Source organism: Perca flavescens, chromosome 19 (assembly GCF_004354835.1).
Source record: "Perca flavescens isolate YP-PL-M2 chromosome 19, PFLA_1.0, whole genome shotgun sequence".
Taxonomy (NCBI): domain Eukaryota; kingdom Metazoa; phylum Chordata; class Actinopteri; order Perciformes; family Percidae; genus Perca; species Perca flavescens.
Genome location: NC_041349.1, coordinates 8,074,619 through 8,089,668, shown reverse-complemented (window position 1 = coordinate 8,089,668; position 15,050 = coordinate 8,074,619). Strand labels below are relative to the sequence as shown.

At 38.5% G+C, this 15,050-nt stretch overlaps 2 protein-coding genes across 11 annotated transcripts; one reads left to right on the top strand and one right to left on the bottom strand.

The window, feature by feature from the left end:
• Window positions 1-868: 868 nt before the first annotated feature.
• On the top strand, window positions 869-7,847 carry LOC114573924 (low affinity immunoglobulin gamma Fc region receptor II-like). 10 transcript variants are annotated; one of them, XM_028606157.1, is made up of 10 exons: window positions 869-949; window positions 2,274-2,425; window positions 2,943-2,993; window positions 3,687-3,838; window positions 4,132-4,145; window positions 4,249-4,496; window positions 4,936-4,995; window positions 5,316-5,579; window positions 6,817-7,062; window positions 7,370-7,847. In XM_028606157.1, exons 6-10 carry the CDS (start codon window positions 4,466-4,468, stop codon window positions 7,486-7,488), a joined length of 720 nt encoding a protein of 239 aa, XP_028461958.1. In that variant the 5' UTR covers window positions 869-949; window positions 2,274-2,425; window positions 2,943-2,993; window positions 3,687-3,838; window positions 4,132-4,145; window positions 4,249-4,465; the 3' UTR covers window positions 7,489-7,847. The 10 variants fall into 10 exon arrangements, with proteins under 10 accessions (XP_028461958.1, XP_028461959.1, XP_028461957.1 ...); XM_028606158.1 differs by lacking the exon at window positions 4,132-4,145; XM_028606156.1 differs by having other exon boundaries at window positions 3,687-4,145.
• Window positions 7,848-8,817: 970 nt separating this feature from the next.
• On the bottom strand, window positions 8,818-12,226 carry LOC114546198 (butyrophilin subfamily 1 member A1-like). The gene is made up of 3 exons (XM_028564886.1): window positions 11,896-12,226; window positions 10,814-11,095; window positions 8,818-8,867 (listed from the first exon to the last, which is right to left on the bottom strand). The coding sequence occupies exons 1-3, from the start codon at window positions 12,224-12,226 to the stop codon at window positions 8,818-8,820; spliced, it is 663 nt and encodes a 220-aa protein (XP_028420687.1).
• Window positions 12,227-15,050: the final 2,824 nt, after the last annotated feature.

Genomic DNA, 15,050 nt, shown 5'->3' with positions numbered 1-15,050 from the left:
ACAAGCTGGTACTGTTTTTGTTTTTGTTTTAGCCCCTGCTTGCCTTACCCATTCCAAACCCTTTAATATATTGTAATCCATTTATTTACTCATTAGTTAACCTGAAATCTAGTGTGAACACAGCAAATGTAGAGCAACCCCTTGCATTTGCATCTTAAAAGAAATAGGTCCTATTTAATGTCTATTTATAGTGTAGCTGTACAGCTGTTGTGGACTCTGAGGGGTGATTGCACCTCAGACAGTATGAGTCTGCCCAGTTAAAAAAAAGAAATTACAATAAACAATTAAAACCCTATATACATCAATCCATGCTATCATTTGTATCAATGTAGCTTACATTTGAATTAAAAGGTACACAATGAAGCGTAGGTAGTATCTGTCTGTCTGTTATTGTGTCGTAACGTGTTTTTTTTAAATTTATTTTATTTTTTACAATTGATATACACTTGAATCCATTTTTAATTAAGGTGAACGTTGTAAGATGAGATAAGATAAGATAGATTTTTTATTATTTCAAAGGAAATTTGTCTTGGAGAAAATATCTGCTGATTAAAAAAAGAACACAACACAGTGCATACATGCATGCATACATACATACATACATACATACATACATACATACATACATACATACATACATACATACATAGGCTACATACGTACTGGCTTTCAATATAAACCAATTCTAATAACTCACATTGTTTAGTTTAAACATATTTTAAAGAAAAATGTAAACCATACTTTTTAATTATTGAGTATTTTGAGTCAATGTGTGAAATATAATAATCTTGCAAATGGTAATTATTGAGTATTACTGTGGGCAGTGTTAACAGGACATGCTTTTATTTTGAAGTGCAAGAAAATGACCTGCTCAGAGCTTTTGTCGCTAGTTTTAAATGATGCGAAGTTTATAAGATGTGCAGTTTTCTTAAGAAACTCCAGCATATCGGTAAGTAAGTAGGTAAAATGTTGACTTTAAATGACACCGTTTGGTTTTTACTAGAAGCTTTAACTACACAACAAATAGTAAAATGTGGCACACTGGATATTTTAGTGGTTAAGAAAAAAAAAAAAACGTAATTACTATTGTATTAGCTTGTTTGTGTACCTTTGTCTCCCTGCCATTATTGCTCTGGTTATTATTAAAATGCTTCATGGAACTTGAAACAGAAGAAAACTGACCTGCTCTTACATTAAGTAGCTTAATGCATATCATTCACCTGTAGATAGCAGTAGTGGCTTTGCTATGTTAGCGACTGGCGCTAATTCTTCCTCTGAAGAGATTTAAGGTTAACGTTAGCCCGGTCTGAACACGAGGCATCCAGACAGCAGCAAACAGAGAAGCTAATATGTATCAAAGACTGTTCTTTTGCTGTGTTTGCAGCTGAGAAAAGCACAATATGCATATCAATTTAGTTTATTCTCATTTAGTGGGGCCACGTTTTTTATGTTTAGAGAGTCATTTATGTAAGAAAATAAAGCAGCTAACATCTAGCTTAAATTGCTACTCTAGGCATTCTGTGCACCTTGTGCATGCTAATGCTAGCTGCATGGCTTTACCTAAGTCAGTGGCTGAGTCCGATTTCCGATTTTTAGTGAGTTAATATAACTATATAAATTATTCCTGGTGTGGGAAATTCACACACATCTAAAGTGCAATGTTAGAACCATTCCTTCTTTTCACATCCAATATCCAACAAAAAAATTAGATTTGGGTTTTTGGTGTCCTCCCTCCACACCCTACTTTTTCCTTGCAGGTGTTGCATATTGCAAACTCGTTATCTTCTGCACACACGCTGAAGAATCCCCAAACAGCTGACATGTTGCAGGTTAATTCACGAGGTTCCCGACATGTGCGGAAATAGCGCGAGCAGGTACGCGCGACACACGGCGGAAAAGTTGAGAGAAAGGAAATAGAGACTGTTCTGTCGTGTCCGTGTGTGCGTGCGCCCTTGAGAACTGTAACTCCTATAACTTATGTTGTCAATTAATTGTAGCGTTGACCTGCATGAAATCGGCATGTGTCAGACTGACCTTTCGGTCGCCGGTCACGGCCGAGCATGTGAAAACCGGCCAATTCCGGTCACCGGCCGGTCTATCGGTGAATCTCTTATTACAGACAAATGTGTTCACTGGCGATATACGCAGTAGTACAGTAGTAGTAGTGGGCTGCACATTTCATGTTGTGTCTTCCTAAATAATTTTATTGTTTTTTACAGTTTCATTGAGTACTGAATAACTTATCCAAGACTGTAAACTGTTTTTCTCTGCAGGTTGATGAAGGTGAAGTTTCTGCAGCTTCAGCCTGAACTTCTTTCTCCCTCTGGTTCTTTGTGTTGATCGGCCCTGAAGGTGGTCTAGTGGTGAAGGACTCCGACCGGTGACGTGGAGACGTGGGATCAAACCGCAGCATGGATGCCCTGAGGTACGTCACTCAGGTGTGTGTGATGAATGTGTGTGTGCGGCTTCATTTCTTGGCTCCAAACAACAAACACAAAAAATTTGAATCACAATTTCACTTCTATTTCAACTCTGGGTTCAACTTTGAAGGCTGGGCTAAACTTCAACTTCAACTTAAGCCCTGACTCTGCGCCAAATTTTGTGTCCATTTTATCTTCTAAATTTCTGAATTTCCACCGTCGACCTATGAGCAGGGGACAGAGAAAAAGGTAAGTTCATGTCAGCCCAAGTGTGTCCAGCTAGCTAGCTTAGCAAGCCAGCTAGCTTGATGGGCTTTTGGCTGATTTTGTTATCATTTTACGTTATCTGCAGGCTGTTTAACCACTCTGCAGGGGATATATATCACAGAATTTTACAGCAGTCCTTAATTAAACCAACGATCGGCCGTTGGACAGCGTGAGTCCACCACTGATGGCTCAAACCTGTCATTTCATGAACACACACCTACATTGTATTGATCTGTATTTTCGTCCGACGCTCAGACAGTCGTCAGAAAGGCATCATGGAGGTCACATCTCTCTGCATCAGACTGTGTAAGTAGTCTTCTTTTATGTCAGTTAAATTTTTCATATATTTTAGAAAACCGCACAGAATGGGACACAATTAAAATCATAACATGGCAACAATAAGCGTGTCGCAACCGTGTCCGGGCGTCTTCGTCACTGAGAGATTCAAGGTTAACGTTAGCCCAGTCTGAACACGAGGCATCCAGACAGCAGCAAACAGAAGCTAATATGTATCAAAGACTGTTCTTTTGCTGTTTGCAGCTGAGAAAAGCACAATATGCATTTCAGTTTAGTTTATTCTCATTTAGTGGGGCCATGTTTTTTTATGTTTAAAGAGTCATTTAGAGAGTCAGCTAACTAGCTTAAATTGCTACTCTAGGCATGTTGTGCATGCTAACGTTAGCTGCATGGCTTTAAGTCAATGAACTTAATTTAGCTTTTAGCTTTTTTTTATTGTTCTCATGTAAGATGGCACCTTACTGACAAATGTGTTCACTGGCGATATAAGCAGTAGCACAGTAGTAGTAGTGGGCTGCACATTTCATGTTGTGTCTTCCTGTTTTTTATTTTTTTGTTACACTTTCATTGAGTACTGAATTACTTGTTGCTGTAATCCTGGTTTAGAAGGAAATTAGCCCTTTCTGAGCACAAAACAGTCAGGACAGCAGCAAATAGAGAAGATGATATTTATCCAAGACTGTAAACTGTTTTTCTGTGCAGGTTGATGAAGGTGAAGTTTCTGCAGCTTCAGCCTGAACTTCATTCTCCCTCTGGTTGTTGGTCTTGATCGGCCCTGAAGATGGTCCAGTGGTGAAGGACTCCGACCAGTGACGTGGAGACATGGGATCGAAATGGAACTTGGATGCTCTGAGGTACGTCACTCAGGTGTGTGTGTGTGTGTGTGTGTGTGTGTGTGTGTGTGTGTGTGTGTGTGTGATGAATGTGTGTGCGGCTTCATTTCTTGGCTCCAAACAACAAACACTAAAAATTGTAATCGCAATTTCCCTTCTATTTCAACTCTGGGTCCAACTTTGAAGGCTGGGTTCAACTTGAACAACAACTTAAGCCCTAACTCTGCGCCAAACACTAAAAATGTCAACTTTTGTGATTTTGTTTCAATTTCATCTTCTAAATTTCTGAAATTCCACCGTCGACCTATGAGCAGGGGACAGAGAAAAGGTAAGTTCATGTCAGCCCAAGTGTGTCCAGCTAGCTAGCTTAGCAAGCCAGCTAGCTTGACGGGCTCTTGGCTGACTTTGTTATCACTTTACATTATCTGCAGGCTATTTAACCACTCTGCAGGTGATAGAGAAGCTGGTCATGTGACCTTCAACTGCATATCACCGACGATCGGCCCTCAGACAGCTTGAGTCCCCCACTGATGGCTCAAACCTGTCATTACATGAACAATAGAATAAACGACACAGGAAGAGGTCACGACCTACATTGTATTTATCTGTATTTCCGTCTGACGCTCAGACAGTCGTCAGAAAGGCATCATGGAGGTCACATCTCTCTGCATCAGACTGTGTAAGTAGTCTTCTTTTCCATCAGTTAATTTGTCATATATCAGAAAACTGCAATGGGACACAATTAAAATAATTTTTCAAATGAATGTGATAAATCTAAACAATACTTAGTAGCAGTAAGTAGAGTGTAGATAGTACATCCTAGAGAAACCTCTTGCTAAGTTAGAGTAGAAAGTAACTTTCACTTCATTGTTTGTCCTGTTTCACTAATTAACTATTTAGTGAAGACATTTTTTAGACATTTGAGATGATATGAATTGATGAAATTACATAAAGGTTTTAGGCTTCCGCAGATTTTCAGCCATTTTATAACCTCTATCAATATCCAAGAGCATCTGAAATACTTTTATCTCTTTATACCAGTCATTATATCATACTTAATATTAGAAAATGTTTTTTTAAAACAAAGCATAAACAGTTCTCTTACTCTGTCCATCCAGTGTTGAATGTGTTGTTGCTGCTGGCTGCACATGGTCACCACAGTTATGTTAAGAAAGGCGGTAAGTGGCAAATAGTTAAAAAAATGTAACCCATTCTCTGAAAAAATACAATGACAATTATTATTTCCTTTAACAAGAATAATAAAGACATTTAAAGGTGGGAAAAGTCAGAGAAAAAAATCTTTATATTTTAGTCCCTTCCAATAACCAATTATTTGGTTCTAGGAAAATAATTTCACTTTATGATTCTCCCAGTTGAAAACAATTGGTCTTTTTCATTTTTGTTGTGTGTGTATGTGCCTTTTCTTTAATTTAGCCTATTGTATAAATATTTAAAAATGTTTTATTTATTTATTTTCCATTGTTCTTTGCTGTCTCAGATGCAGCTTTTCTTTCGATCATTCCAACCAGACTGCAGTTCTTTGAATATGAGTCGCTCTCTTTTACCTGTGAGGGGTTTACCGGCTCAGCTAAATGGAGAGGGGTGAGGAACATCAAGGAATACATCCCGACGTGTTCTAATAGCACAGTGACCTCAACAGTGACCTGCACCATATCCAGTGCCTTTGAAACAGACAGTGGAGAATACTGGTGTGAAGCTGAAGGAGGAGAGAGAAGCAACACTATCAACATCACTGTCACTGGTAGGTGTACTTTAAGCAAATTTGGCACATACCATATTTGAATGAGACAGAAAAAATGGTAACATGGCAACAATAAGCGTGTTGCAACCGTGTCCGGGCGTCTTCATCACTATTTTTCCAACTTATGGGCACAACCTACAACAATCGTCCCCCAAGTCCCCAGTACCGAAACCTGTTGTGGATAATTTCAACCATACAACCGTATAAATACAAAATGTTATGAAGTGTAATGTTTTCAATTTTGGAATTCATTCTATTGAACAATAACTCGTCTGTGGTGTTGAATATACAGTAGTAGTTTAAACGAACCACCTCATTGCAGAGTTTTATCACTTACAGTGCAGAGTATTATTGAGTAGGAGTTCAACTGCCGCTGTTTCGTGAATGGGCCCCAGCAGAAAGACGGAGCGGGACGACGCCGCCTCTGGAGCTTGTTCAGGGAGTCGGGGAAATGCCGACAAAAGCGGTCAAAAGTGTGGTAACACTTTTCATACGTATTCTTGTGCAGTTTGCATCAGGTGTTAAAACCGACTAACTGTACTAAAACATAGAATTGAACTACTATTTAACATGACTATCATACGTTTTAAACCAGTTATGAAACTGTCTTAACTCAATACTGATGCCATCACGGCTGCCTGCCGACATGTGTGGACAGACAGCAGTCACAGCTCTGGGCTGCACTGTGTTCAAGAGCAGCGGCTCCTGGCTACGCTGGCCTCCTGACTATGGACCGTAAAACTGGGATTCCAATTTTAATTTTATATTTTGCACAGTCACAGACACGCACACACCTTTTACTACTGTTGGTGATCACTCTCTGTGCGATTTCATCTCTATAACTGCCTTCCTGTAGAAAAAAATATTTTAATTGTGTTTTACAATAGCAGATTGTTTGTACAAATTGGCAACAAATTGAAGTAAAATCATAACTTGGTTTTGGAGAGACATGTTAGACGGCGCTCTCCACTCCCATCATCAAAACACCAAAGGGGATGATATATTTTGCAGTAATGGTGTTCATCCTTCCTGTTGACCGCAGAGACTTCAAGTCTATGCCAAAGAGCACTTACAGCGCAATTACACTTATATTGGGTTTTCTAATAATTTGTCAACTATCTGTATGTGTGACTGGTATTCTTTATGTACTTGTACAAAATGTGTTTAGTTTTCCTTATTTATGCATACAGCAAAACTGTCAAGTTAACTTAACATTCATAAAAATCTTGTTGTTCAGCTGGTTCTGTGATCCTGGAGAGTCCTGCTCTCCCTGTGATGGAGGGAGACGCTGTGACTCTGCGCTGCAGGAACAATACGTCGTCCGCCAACCTTCCAGCTGTCTTCTCTAAAGATGGCCTCTTCATTGGGAGCAGCTCTGTGGGTAAAATAACAATCCACAGTGTCTACAAGTCTCACGAAGGACTTTACAAGTGTAACATCTCTGGAGTTGGAGAATCAGCAGAAAGCTGGCTGGCTGTCAGAGGTGAGACACAAACATGTTTCAAAAATAAAAGCCCTACCTTTGATGCTTGGTATAAAGTCAATTTAAGATTTGAAGTCATTTCTCCAGACTGTAAATTTAAGAATAGCTGAATCATTCAGATCATTGACTTTATTACACTTTCATGCTATAAAATGCAGAAGTTTCGCCACATTACAGTTAACATTGTGAATTGTGCTGAATATTTTATGTTTATCTGCAAAAGGACAAACTATTAGAAATTGAGCTTAGTCCTGGGGAAACTGCTAATATTGAAATCATGTTACAGAAGATACTTTTGTCTTTGCAGTGCTTCACAAAGACACTTTAAGGATTGTTTTAACTGCAGTGATGGTGGCTCTGTTGCTACTGCTGCTGGTAGGACTGCTGAACTGTGGGAAACTCAGTCACACTACATGTCCCACATAAATAAGGAAGTGAGGGACACAAATATACTGTTATTTTACTTTTACTTAGAGAGTGTGTGTTTACTGTCCTGTCTCCTAAATGGTGGAACAAACTCCCCATTGACATCAGGACAGCTGAAAGTGAACATATCTTCCACCACAGGTTAAAAACAGATCTTCTCCGACTGCACCTGGGCTAAGAAGATGATGGTTATTAAAAAAAAAAAAAAAGATTGAACTTACATGTTGCACTTTGTAATGTGGCTTGTTGAAGCTAATGTACCTTTTCTATGTGGTTATTGCTGTTCTGAGTTTGTACCTTAATGGCTGAATGGACTATGGACAGGTTGGAAGTCGCTTTCAATAAAAACGACAGCTAAATTAAAATAAATGTAATGTGTGCGTTGATTTTAAAGTACCCAATATACTGTAAAGAGCAGCAAACAATGACTTGTAATGAGAAGAAGTAATATAAATGAATCAGAGAAAGAAGTAAATATAAATGAATTGGTATTCTTCATAGTTATGCATGTGCAGGCTGTGGTCACTGACTCGCAGACAAGCAGTACATATTACAAACCACAGAAGTGATGGACAGACATAAGAACTTTTTTTTTAAAAGGTGTGCTTTCAGTTTTCATTTGACATATACTGGGTTTTATTCAGCAGATGCAGTTTTGTAACTTGAGCATCTCAGACACAAACCACATGTGAAAGTAACAGACATAAAAAGGTTTAATGACTGCTTTATTTTTTGTTACAGTGTTATAAACATACTGGAGATGTATTAATACATTTCTGTGAGCCCAAAAGAGTTCTCTCCTTGTATTGTTATATGTCAAAATTTCATAATTTCTCATGTTTCAATACATTTCACTTAACTTTGTCTACAGAAGGCAAAAGTAGATAAGGTTACTTCTTTTACAGTGAGGACTGCCGATGGCAAATTTGATGTACTCAGTAAACAGGTACTTTATGTTCCTCATTTATAGATGAAGCTGTGTGATACTATGTTTGAATAAGCAGGTCTATAAGCAGGTATGTAATGCACTGGGAATATATAAATATGACAGCTCTCAAATGTGAAGTAAAGCAATTTTGTGTTTTGAAACCACACAGTCTATACAGGGTAGTTTGAGAGTGTCTACAATATACTACCTGTGACTGTGTCTACATTTAACCATGACAAAGCCTCTGCAGAATAACCACAGAATATCTACACCTGTTTGGATTAAATGTATGGCCTTTTTGTAAGGCATGATAAGTTACAATAGAAGAAGTACCTCAATGTAGTACTTGCTTGAACAATGACCTCTACATTTGTTAGTAAATAACAAACTGTTCTTGTCCTTCATTGCCTCTTGACGGTGCCATCACAGACTTGAGTTACAGGGTTTGTCTCTGTGTGCACACAGGAAAGAAATTTAAGTAAAGTTATACTTCATGGCGTGCTCAGAAAGCTTAAAGTGCCCATATTATGAAAAAAACACTTTTTCTGGTATTTGGGGTGTTCTTTTGTGTCTCTGGTGCTTCCACACACATACAAACTTTGAAAAAAATCCATCCATGCTGTTTTGAGTGAGATCTGGTTTCTGAATGTGTCCTGCCTTCAGTCTCCTAGTGAGCTGTTCAAAATCGGCTCGGACTGTGACGTCACAGTCCGAAATGAGCTGGCTAACCACAACCGTTAGCTCGTAGCGTTAGCATGCTAATGCTAACGCTAGCATGCTACTTCGTTCTCAATAGCAAAGCACTGCTACAACACACACAAGTTCACCATAATCTACAAAAGAACTACTTACATGTGCACCCTCATTTAGAAGTCTCCCAGCTAATCCTGCCTTGTAACTGACCAAAGTTGGAGAAACAGGCTCTCTTTGACTGTCTCTAGAGTTAGCTAGCTGACATGATCTACATCTGAGCTACTGAGCATGTGCCAGTGCAATCAAAGATAGTACAGAAGAAGAAGATGAAAAGAGGTCTCACTCTGTAGCTAAAACAGAAACCAGGTGAAAAGAGGATCTGCAGCAGTGAGAGAGAGCTGTGCAGTACAAGAAAAATATGGTGTTTTTTGATAATTAAACCATGTAAACCTATTCTGGTACAACATTAAAATACAGTTATGAACCTGAAAATGAGCATAATATGGGCGCTTTAAACAGTACTTACATGCCCTTTCACTAAACTTGGAAAACTTGGAATACTGTGACACATTTTCTCTAAACTACTATGAAACATGAAAAAATGCAGGGTTGCAAATGTGAAATAAATGGATTAATGACTTACTGATGTTTTCCATTTCCACCAAGCAAAGGCAACTGCCAGACTACACAAAATGAAAATAACTAAAGCAATAACACCAATGTTGACACGAACAGATGAACTTGGTGGCACCGTGAAGAAATCAGCTGAAATGATAAAACCACGTATGTCAAACTGCACATCAGTTCTTTCAATCTATCAAAGTGAGAATTTCATTAAATTAGAAAATATTTATGTGATTAGCTGCTAACAAAGTCCTGTTAGTTTGTCCATCCAGTACCTTCATCCAGAGCAGGATATCTCTAACCTGACGTGCCAGATGGTTTGTTACACAGAACAATCTAAGTCATTGGAAACGGTTACTGCAAAGGGCAGGCACTTTCAAAAAATACCTGGCAGATGATAGGATAAATCATCTATCACTTCATTGTTGTTTTTAACAAACCGTGGTAGCCTTCACACACCTAAACCATAGTCCTGTCTACCAGTAGCTCCTCACTGGATCCTGGAAACAAACGCATAACTTGAAGCTTGACAAGATGGATTCTTGTGTGATATGATGTGATATGCGTTTCTTGTGTGATCTCGTGATATCAAGAGCATCCAGCTGCCATGCAAGGTAAGTAAGAAAATCTTGACGACTATTGTAAAATCTGGTGTGGATATTCATGGTCCCCAGGAGGATAAATCTCAGTGACTTTGGTGACCCTTTGACCTTTTCTCTTTTGTCACCATCTGGTGTTATATCTCATAACCTAATAGGCAGACTGCCATGAAATGTATTGAGCATGTGTATGCCCCAATTTCGGCCTGTTACAATTGAAGTCTTTTATTATTATCGGAATACTCTCGAGAAAGCCTGATTCATTTTCTTGTTAACGGCTTCCAGTGAGCAACTTACATTGCAATGAATGAGCCACCCTCTTTGAGCACAGTTATTTCTCTTAATACTTTCCTCTAGCACCAACCTAAGGACAAACTTTACATTAACAGACCCACAACTCGTAAAGATGTAAGTATAGCTAAATGTTTTTTTTCTGTAAAGGGGTTTGGTAATGGGGGCTTCAGCCCTTTCATATTTGAACCTGCAATCTGAATGTGTGTTTCTCTGGTCTGGTTGATGTTCTTCTGTTGGACTCTACAGGTGAAGCTGTTGCTGTGTCTCTTCTCCACAGTCACTCTGCTGCTGACAGTATAGAGATCATCAGGACCTCTGACTGTCTCTGGAGGTCCAGCAGAGAGGAGGTTTCCCTCACCGTCCAGCCACAACACCTCAGGCTCTGGATACCAGCCTTCAGACTCACACTGTAGAATAACTCCACTAGAGGATATGTTAATACTCACTATGAAAAGTGAGTTAACAGCACCTTAAAAATAGAGAGGAGAACAATTTAAATGGAACAAGCATACATACATACAGAATTATTGACTACCTTTATATGCTCACAAATATACCACTATGATCACAGCATATTACGTCTGGAAAGGTCGTATAAGGCCTTTTTGAGAATTTAACATTTTCCGATTAAGACGTGGGCTACGCTGGTATTATTTGAGTTTCAAGTCATCAAGGATTTTTTGACATGCATACAGTGCATTTAGAATATGCGTCTCAGTCAGGGTTTTTACTGCAGTTTGCTACAGTTTGTGACAGTTTGTGGCCTCTTGCCTGTTTACAGCTTATGGTCAGCACTGTGCATTTCTATGGTTGTTGTACACAAACCAACCATAACTTTGCAAAGCTGCGGTACAGATGCATGGCTAAAAGAAAAAAAGGTGAAACATAGCTACATTTAAACATTATGAAAGACTTGGATATCAACAGGTTTTTGAATAGGCTCAAACGACACAAAGCCGACCTTTTCAAGAAGCTGGTTGAAGGACTCGAGGGAGGCTGGGTTTGCACGTCCACCACCAGTGGAAAAACCTTGTTTTTACGGCTGCATGTAAAAAGGAATATTATTTGAATATTAATTTTCATGCAGCACTTTTTTTGTCTCCCTTACTTTTTCAGGCTCAGATTCAATTTATTTAAGGTAGTATCCCACCAGTATATAAAGACTCATTTCATTGAGACACTCAAATATATCTTACTAGTACTGCAAGAATTAAAACAAAAACAGATAACTTTGATAATTTGATGGATGAATATAAAACGTGTTCCTACCAACAAGAAGCTGAATTAACGAGTCACCATGTCCTGGAATGAAGCATTTATATGTTCCCCCATCAGAAAGTTTCACTTTGGAGAGATTCAGGGAAACGTCTCCGAGCTTCTGTTCAGGGAACACTTTAGTTGTTCTTTTGTATGACGGATGTGTTTTACTTTCCAGTTCCACACCGTCACGCCACACGTAAACAAATCTTGGGTTCAGGTCAGGTCTCGCCCACTCTACGGTCATGCCTGAAGCTTTTGTGGCAGGTTCCAGCTGGCACGGTAAAATGACTTCATCACCAACTTTTGCCAATGTTGGCTGAGACGGACCAGCTACATGCATCAGACCTAAGGTAGATACCGATCTGTTTTAACTCAAGCAATGTGTTGTGGTTTTTGCAATTTCTGTGACTAAAATCCTTTCTGAGGATCTCTAAAAGCTCAGTGGCCTTGGACTTTAGACTGCTGCTTAGTAAAAGGCGGGTAGATAATAATATAATGTGCCGTTAAAGATTACTGTTAAAATTTGCATGTGACATCAGTTAGTTAAGTGTGTTCATACAAATACCAGGTAGCTTGTGCTTTCCAGACAAAGTTAATCTAAAACAGTGACATCTTTCCTCGCAGAATTGTAAACTTACAGTATGTTTCAGCTTATGTTACATTTTAAACTGAAATTATTACATGCACTTTTGCATTCATTTAGCTGTTACTAATGTGTGTACATGTTACCTTCAAAACAGGGTGCTGAGAGAAGGAGGACAAACACCACCAGTAAAATAACTATGTGAAGATTTAAGACATGGTCCCTTCTCAAGCGGAAGAATATAGTACTTGGGCGGAGTGATATGCTCGCAGCAAGCCTGTCTGAGAATATAGTTCCCAGTTTGTTTACAGTTAGAAGACGGCTGTGTCTCATGTTACGTTGTTTTTTGTACACGCTGTGACTCTACAAATCACAACATGTAAATAGTAACATGTTGGCGTTATTTTGTCACTTTTGTCACAATTGGGAGCAGTAGGCTAGTTGGAACCAGTTACCTGCAGGATCTGTGCTGGGCTAAGCTAATGCTGGAGCCGTCAGACAGCGTTACAGCACGCACGGAGATGAGAAGGGTATGTATCGACTTGTCTTACTCTGGGGGTTACAGTGAATAAGCTAAATTCCCAATAAGTCGGCGTGTTCCTTTAAAGAATTGAGTGGTGAGATTGGTGGACGTCTGCTTCACAGCTTCCCCCTCATCACAGGAAGGACAGGACTCTCCAGGATCACAGAGCCAGCTAAACAACATATGTTTGAAAAAAGATGCTAATTACTCTGTTTGAAAGCCTATGCATGGAACAAAGATGGCCAGTAAGTAATATCTTATTGAGTATATTAGGTCAGCTGTCCCAATACATAACAAATAAATCAATAAATCAGACTAAAATGTTATGACTTTGTGTATTTAGTGTTTTATGTATTTGCATACCAGTGAATGTGATGTTGACAGTGTTGCTTTTCTTTACTGCCATTTCACACCAGTATTCTCCACTGTCAGACGCTGGAAAGGCATTATTAATTTTGCAGGGTCCTGTCGATGTCGACCAGGTAGAAGAACATGTTTTAATAATTCCTTGAGTCTTCCTCATCACTCTCCATCCAGTCAGTCCCTCCAGTCCCTCACAGCTGACAACTATGGACTCATATTCAAAGTACTGCTGTCTGTTTGGAACAACCTGAGGTAAAGATTCATCTAAGAGAGAGACACAAAGAATGAGATTATTAAAGCTAACATCTTTTATTCCAACAAAATCTTTTGGATTTCAAAATAGTTTACGTGTGTTACAAAAAAACAGACATGCATATTATAGGTCTTTATATTTTTTGACAAAAGTTGTAAATGTTGCTGAATTTCCAAATTAACAGCAAATTTTAGAGCAACTTTAAAACAGATTTTTTACAACACAAACATTTCTTAAATGTGCACACAGTTCTCTCTAATGGAGTTGAATTTGAACAAGCATTACATTATTAATTGTATAAAAAAAATATTTGGAAGTCCTTAAACAAAACTTTTAACTTATGTTTAAACATGAAATAATAAATGTATGTATCCTTTGCTTTATTAACTGTATTAATTTCATAAGGTAACATAAGAAACATTTAGAAAGCTACAGCATAGAAGTTTAAAGTTTAAGATGTAACTTGTTACGAAGCCAAATATACATCACATATTAGAATTTGTTAGACTATCAAACTGCTACTTACCAGCTTTTTGAGAATAATTGAACTCAACAAAACAGTCATCACTGGAGAGACAAGACAGCTGTTCATATTTGCCGTTGTTATTTGACAATGATTGTCTCAGTATATTTCTGTGGACACAGTCTATATATACAGTCTGATGCAGAGAGATGTAACCTCCATGTTGTCTTGCCGCTGAGTGTCAGAACATTGACTGCATTTAAATTATTATGCAAGCTAGACCTTCCTCTTCCTTTTTCCTTTGCTGCTGAGAAAACAGCAGGTTTGAGGTTTCTGACATACGTAGCTGCTCTCACTTTAAAACAAGAAAGAAAAGTACAACCTCAAAAGGTGACCCCAGAGAACTGGATTTTTAGAGCTTATAACAGGAATGCCAATGAAGTAACTGGTGAACAGAAAACACAAGATGACCCTCATTGACAAAATGCATCCCCTAGCTCCTGACCTGAACCTTATAACCAAGTCTGAACCCTCAAACAGGTGGTTGAGAAAAATTATGGTTTTAGATTGAGTGGCAAAAAAGTTAACGAGCAGTCTTGCAGAGGGATATCACCTCAATGTTTTCTTGCTTCTGACTGTCTGAAACCGGACTGACTGACTGACTGAATAACAGCAGAACTTTTTCTAACTGTGCATGGTATTTCTGATGATGGAGGCAACAGGTGGTTGGTTCTTCGTTTTTGATATTACAACAAATACATTTTGACAATTTCAGTACTTTATTGGCACTTTATTGGCACTTTATTGGCACTTTATTGGCACTTTTTTAGCACTTTTGACTTCATTTTTTGATGTTTTTTTCTGACAATTTCTGCATTTTTTGGACAATATTTACATTTATATCTACATACTTACCTGCTGTCCACCTCTGGTTTGCCTGTTTGTAAAGCATAAAGTATGGATGATTACCCAAATCTGT

Coding starts and splice junctions, on each gene's coding strand:
- LOC114546198 (XM_028564886.1), bottom strand. CDS start 12,226: ATGCATGTAGCTGGTCCGTCTCAGCCAACATTGGCAAAAGTTGGTGAT. Junction 11,096..11,895: donor GTTAATTCAGCTTCTTGTTG/GTAGGAACACGT, acceptor TCTATTTTTAAG/GTGCTGTTAACTCACTTTTC. Junction 8,868..10,813: donor AACACACATTCAGATTGCAG/GTTCAAATATGA, acceptor GTGTGCACACAG/AGACAAACCCTGTAACTCAA.
- LOC114573924 (XM_028606162.1), top strand. CDS start 4,466: ATGGAGGTCACATCTCTCTGCATCAGACTGT. Junction 4,497..4,935: donor ATCTCTCTGCATCAGACTGT/GTAAGTAGTCTT, acceptor CTGTCCATCCAG/TGTTGAATGTGTTGTTGCTG. Junction 4,996..5,315: donor CAGTTATGTTAAGAAAGGCG/GTAAGTGGCAAA, acceptor TTGCTGTCTCAG/ATGCAGCTTTTCTTTCGATC.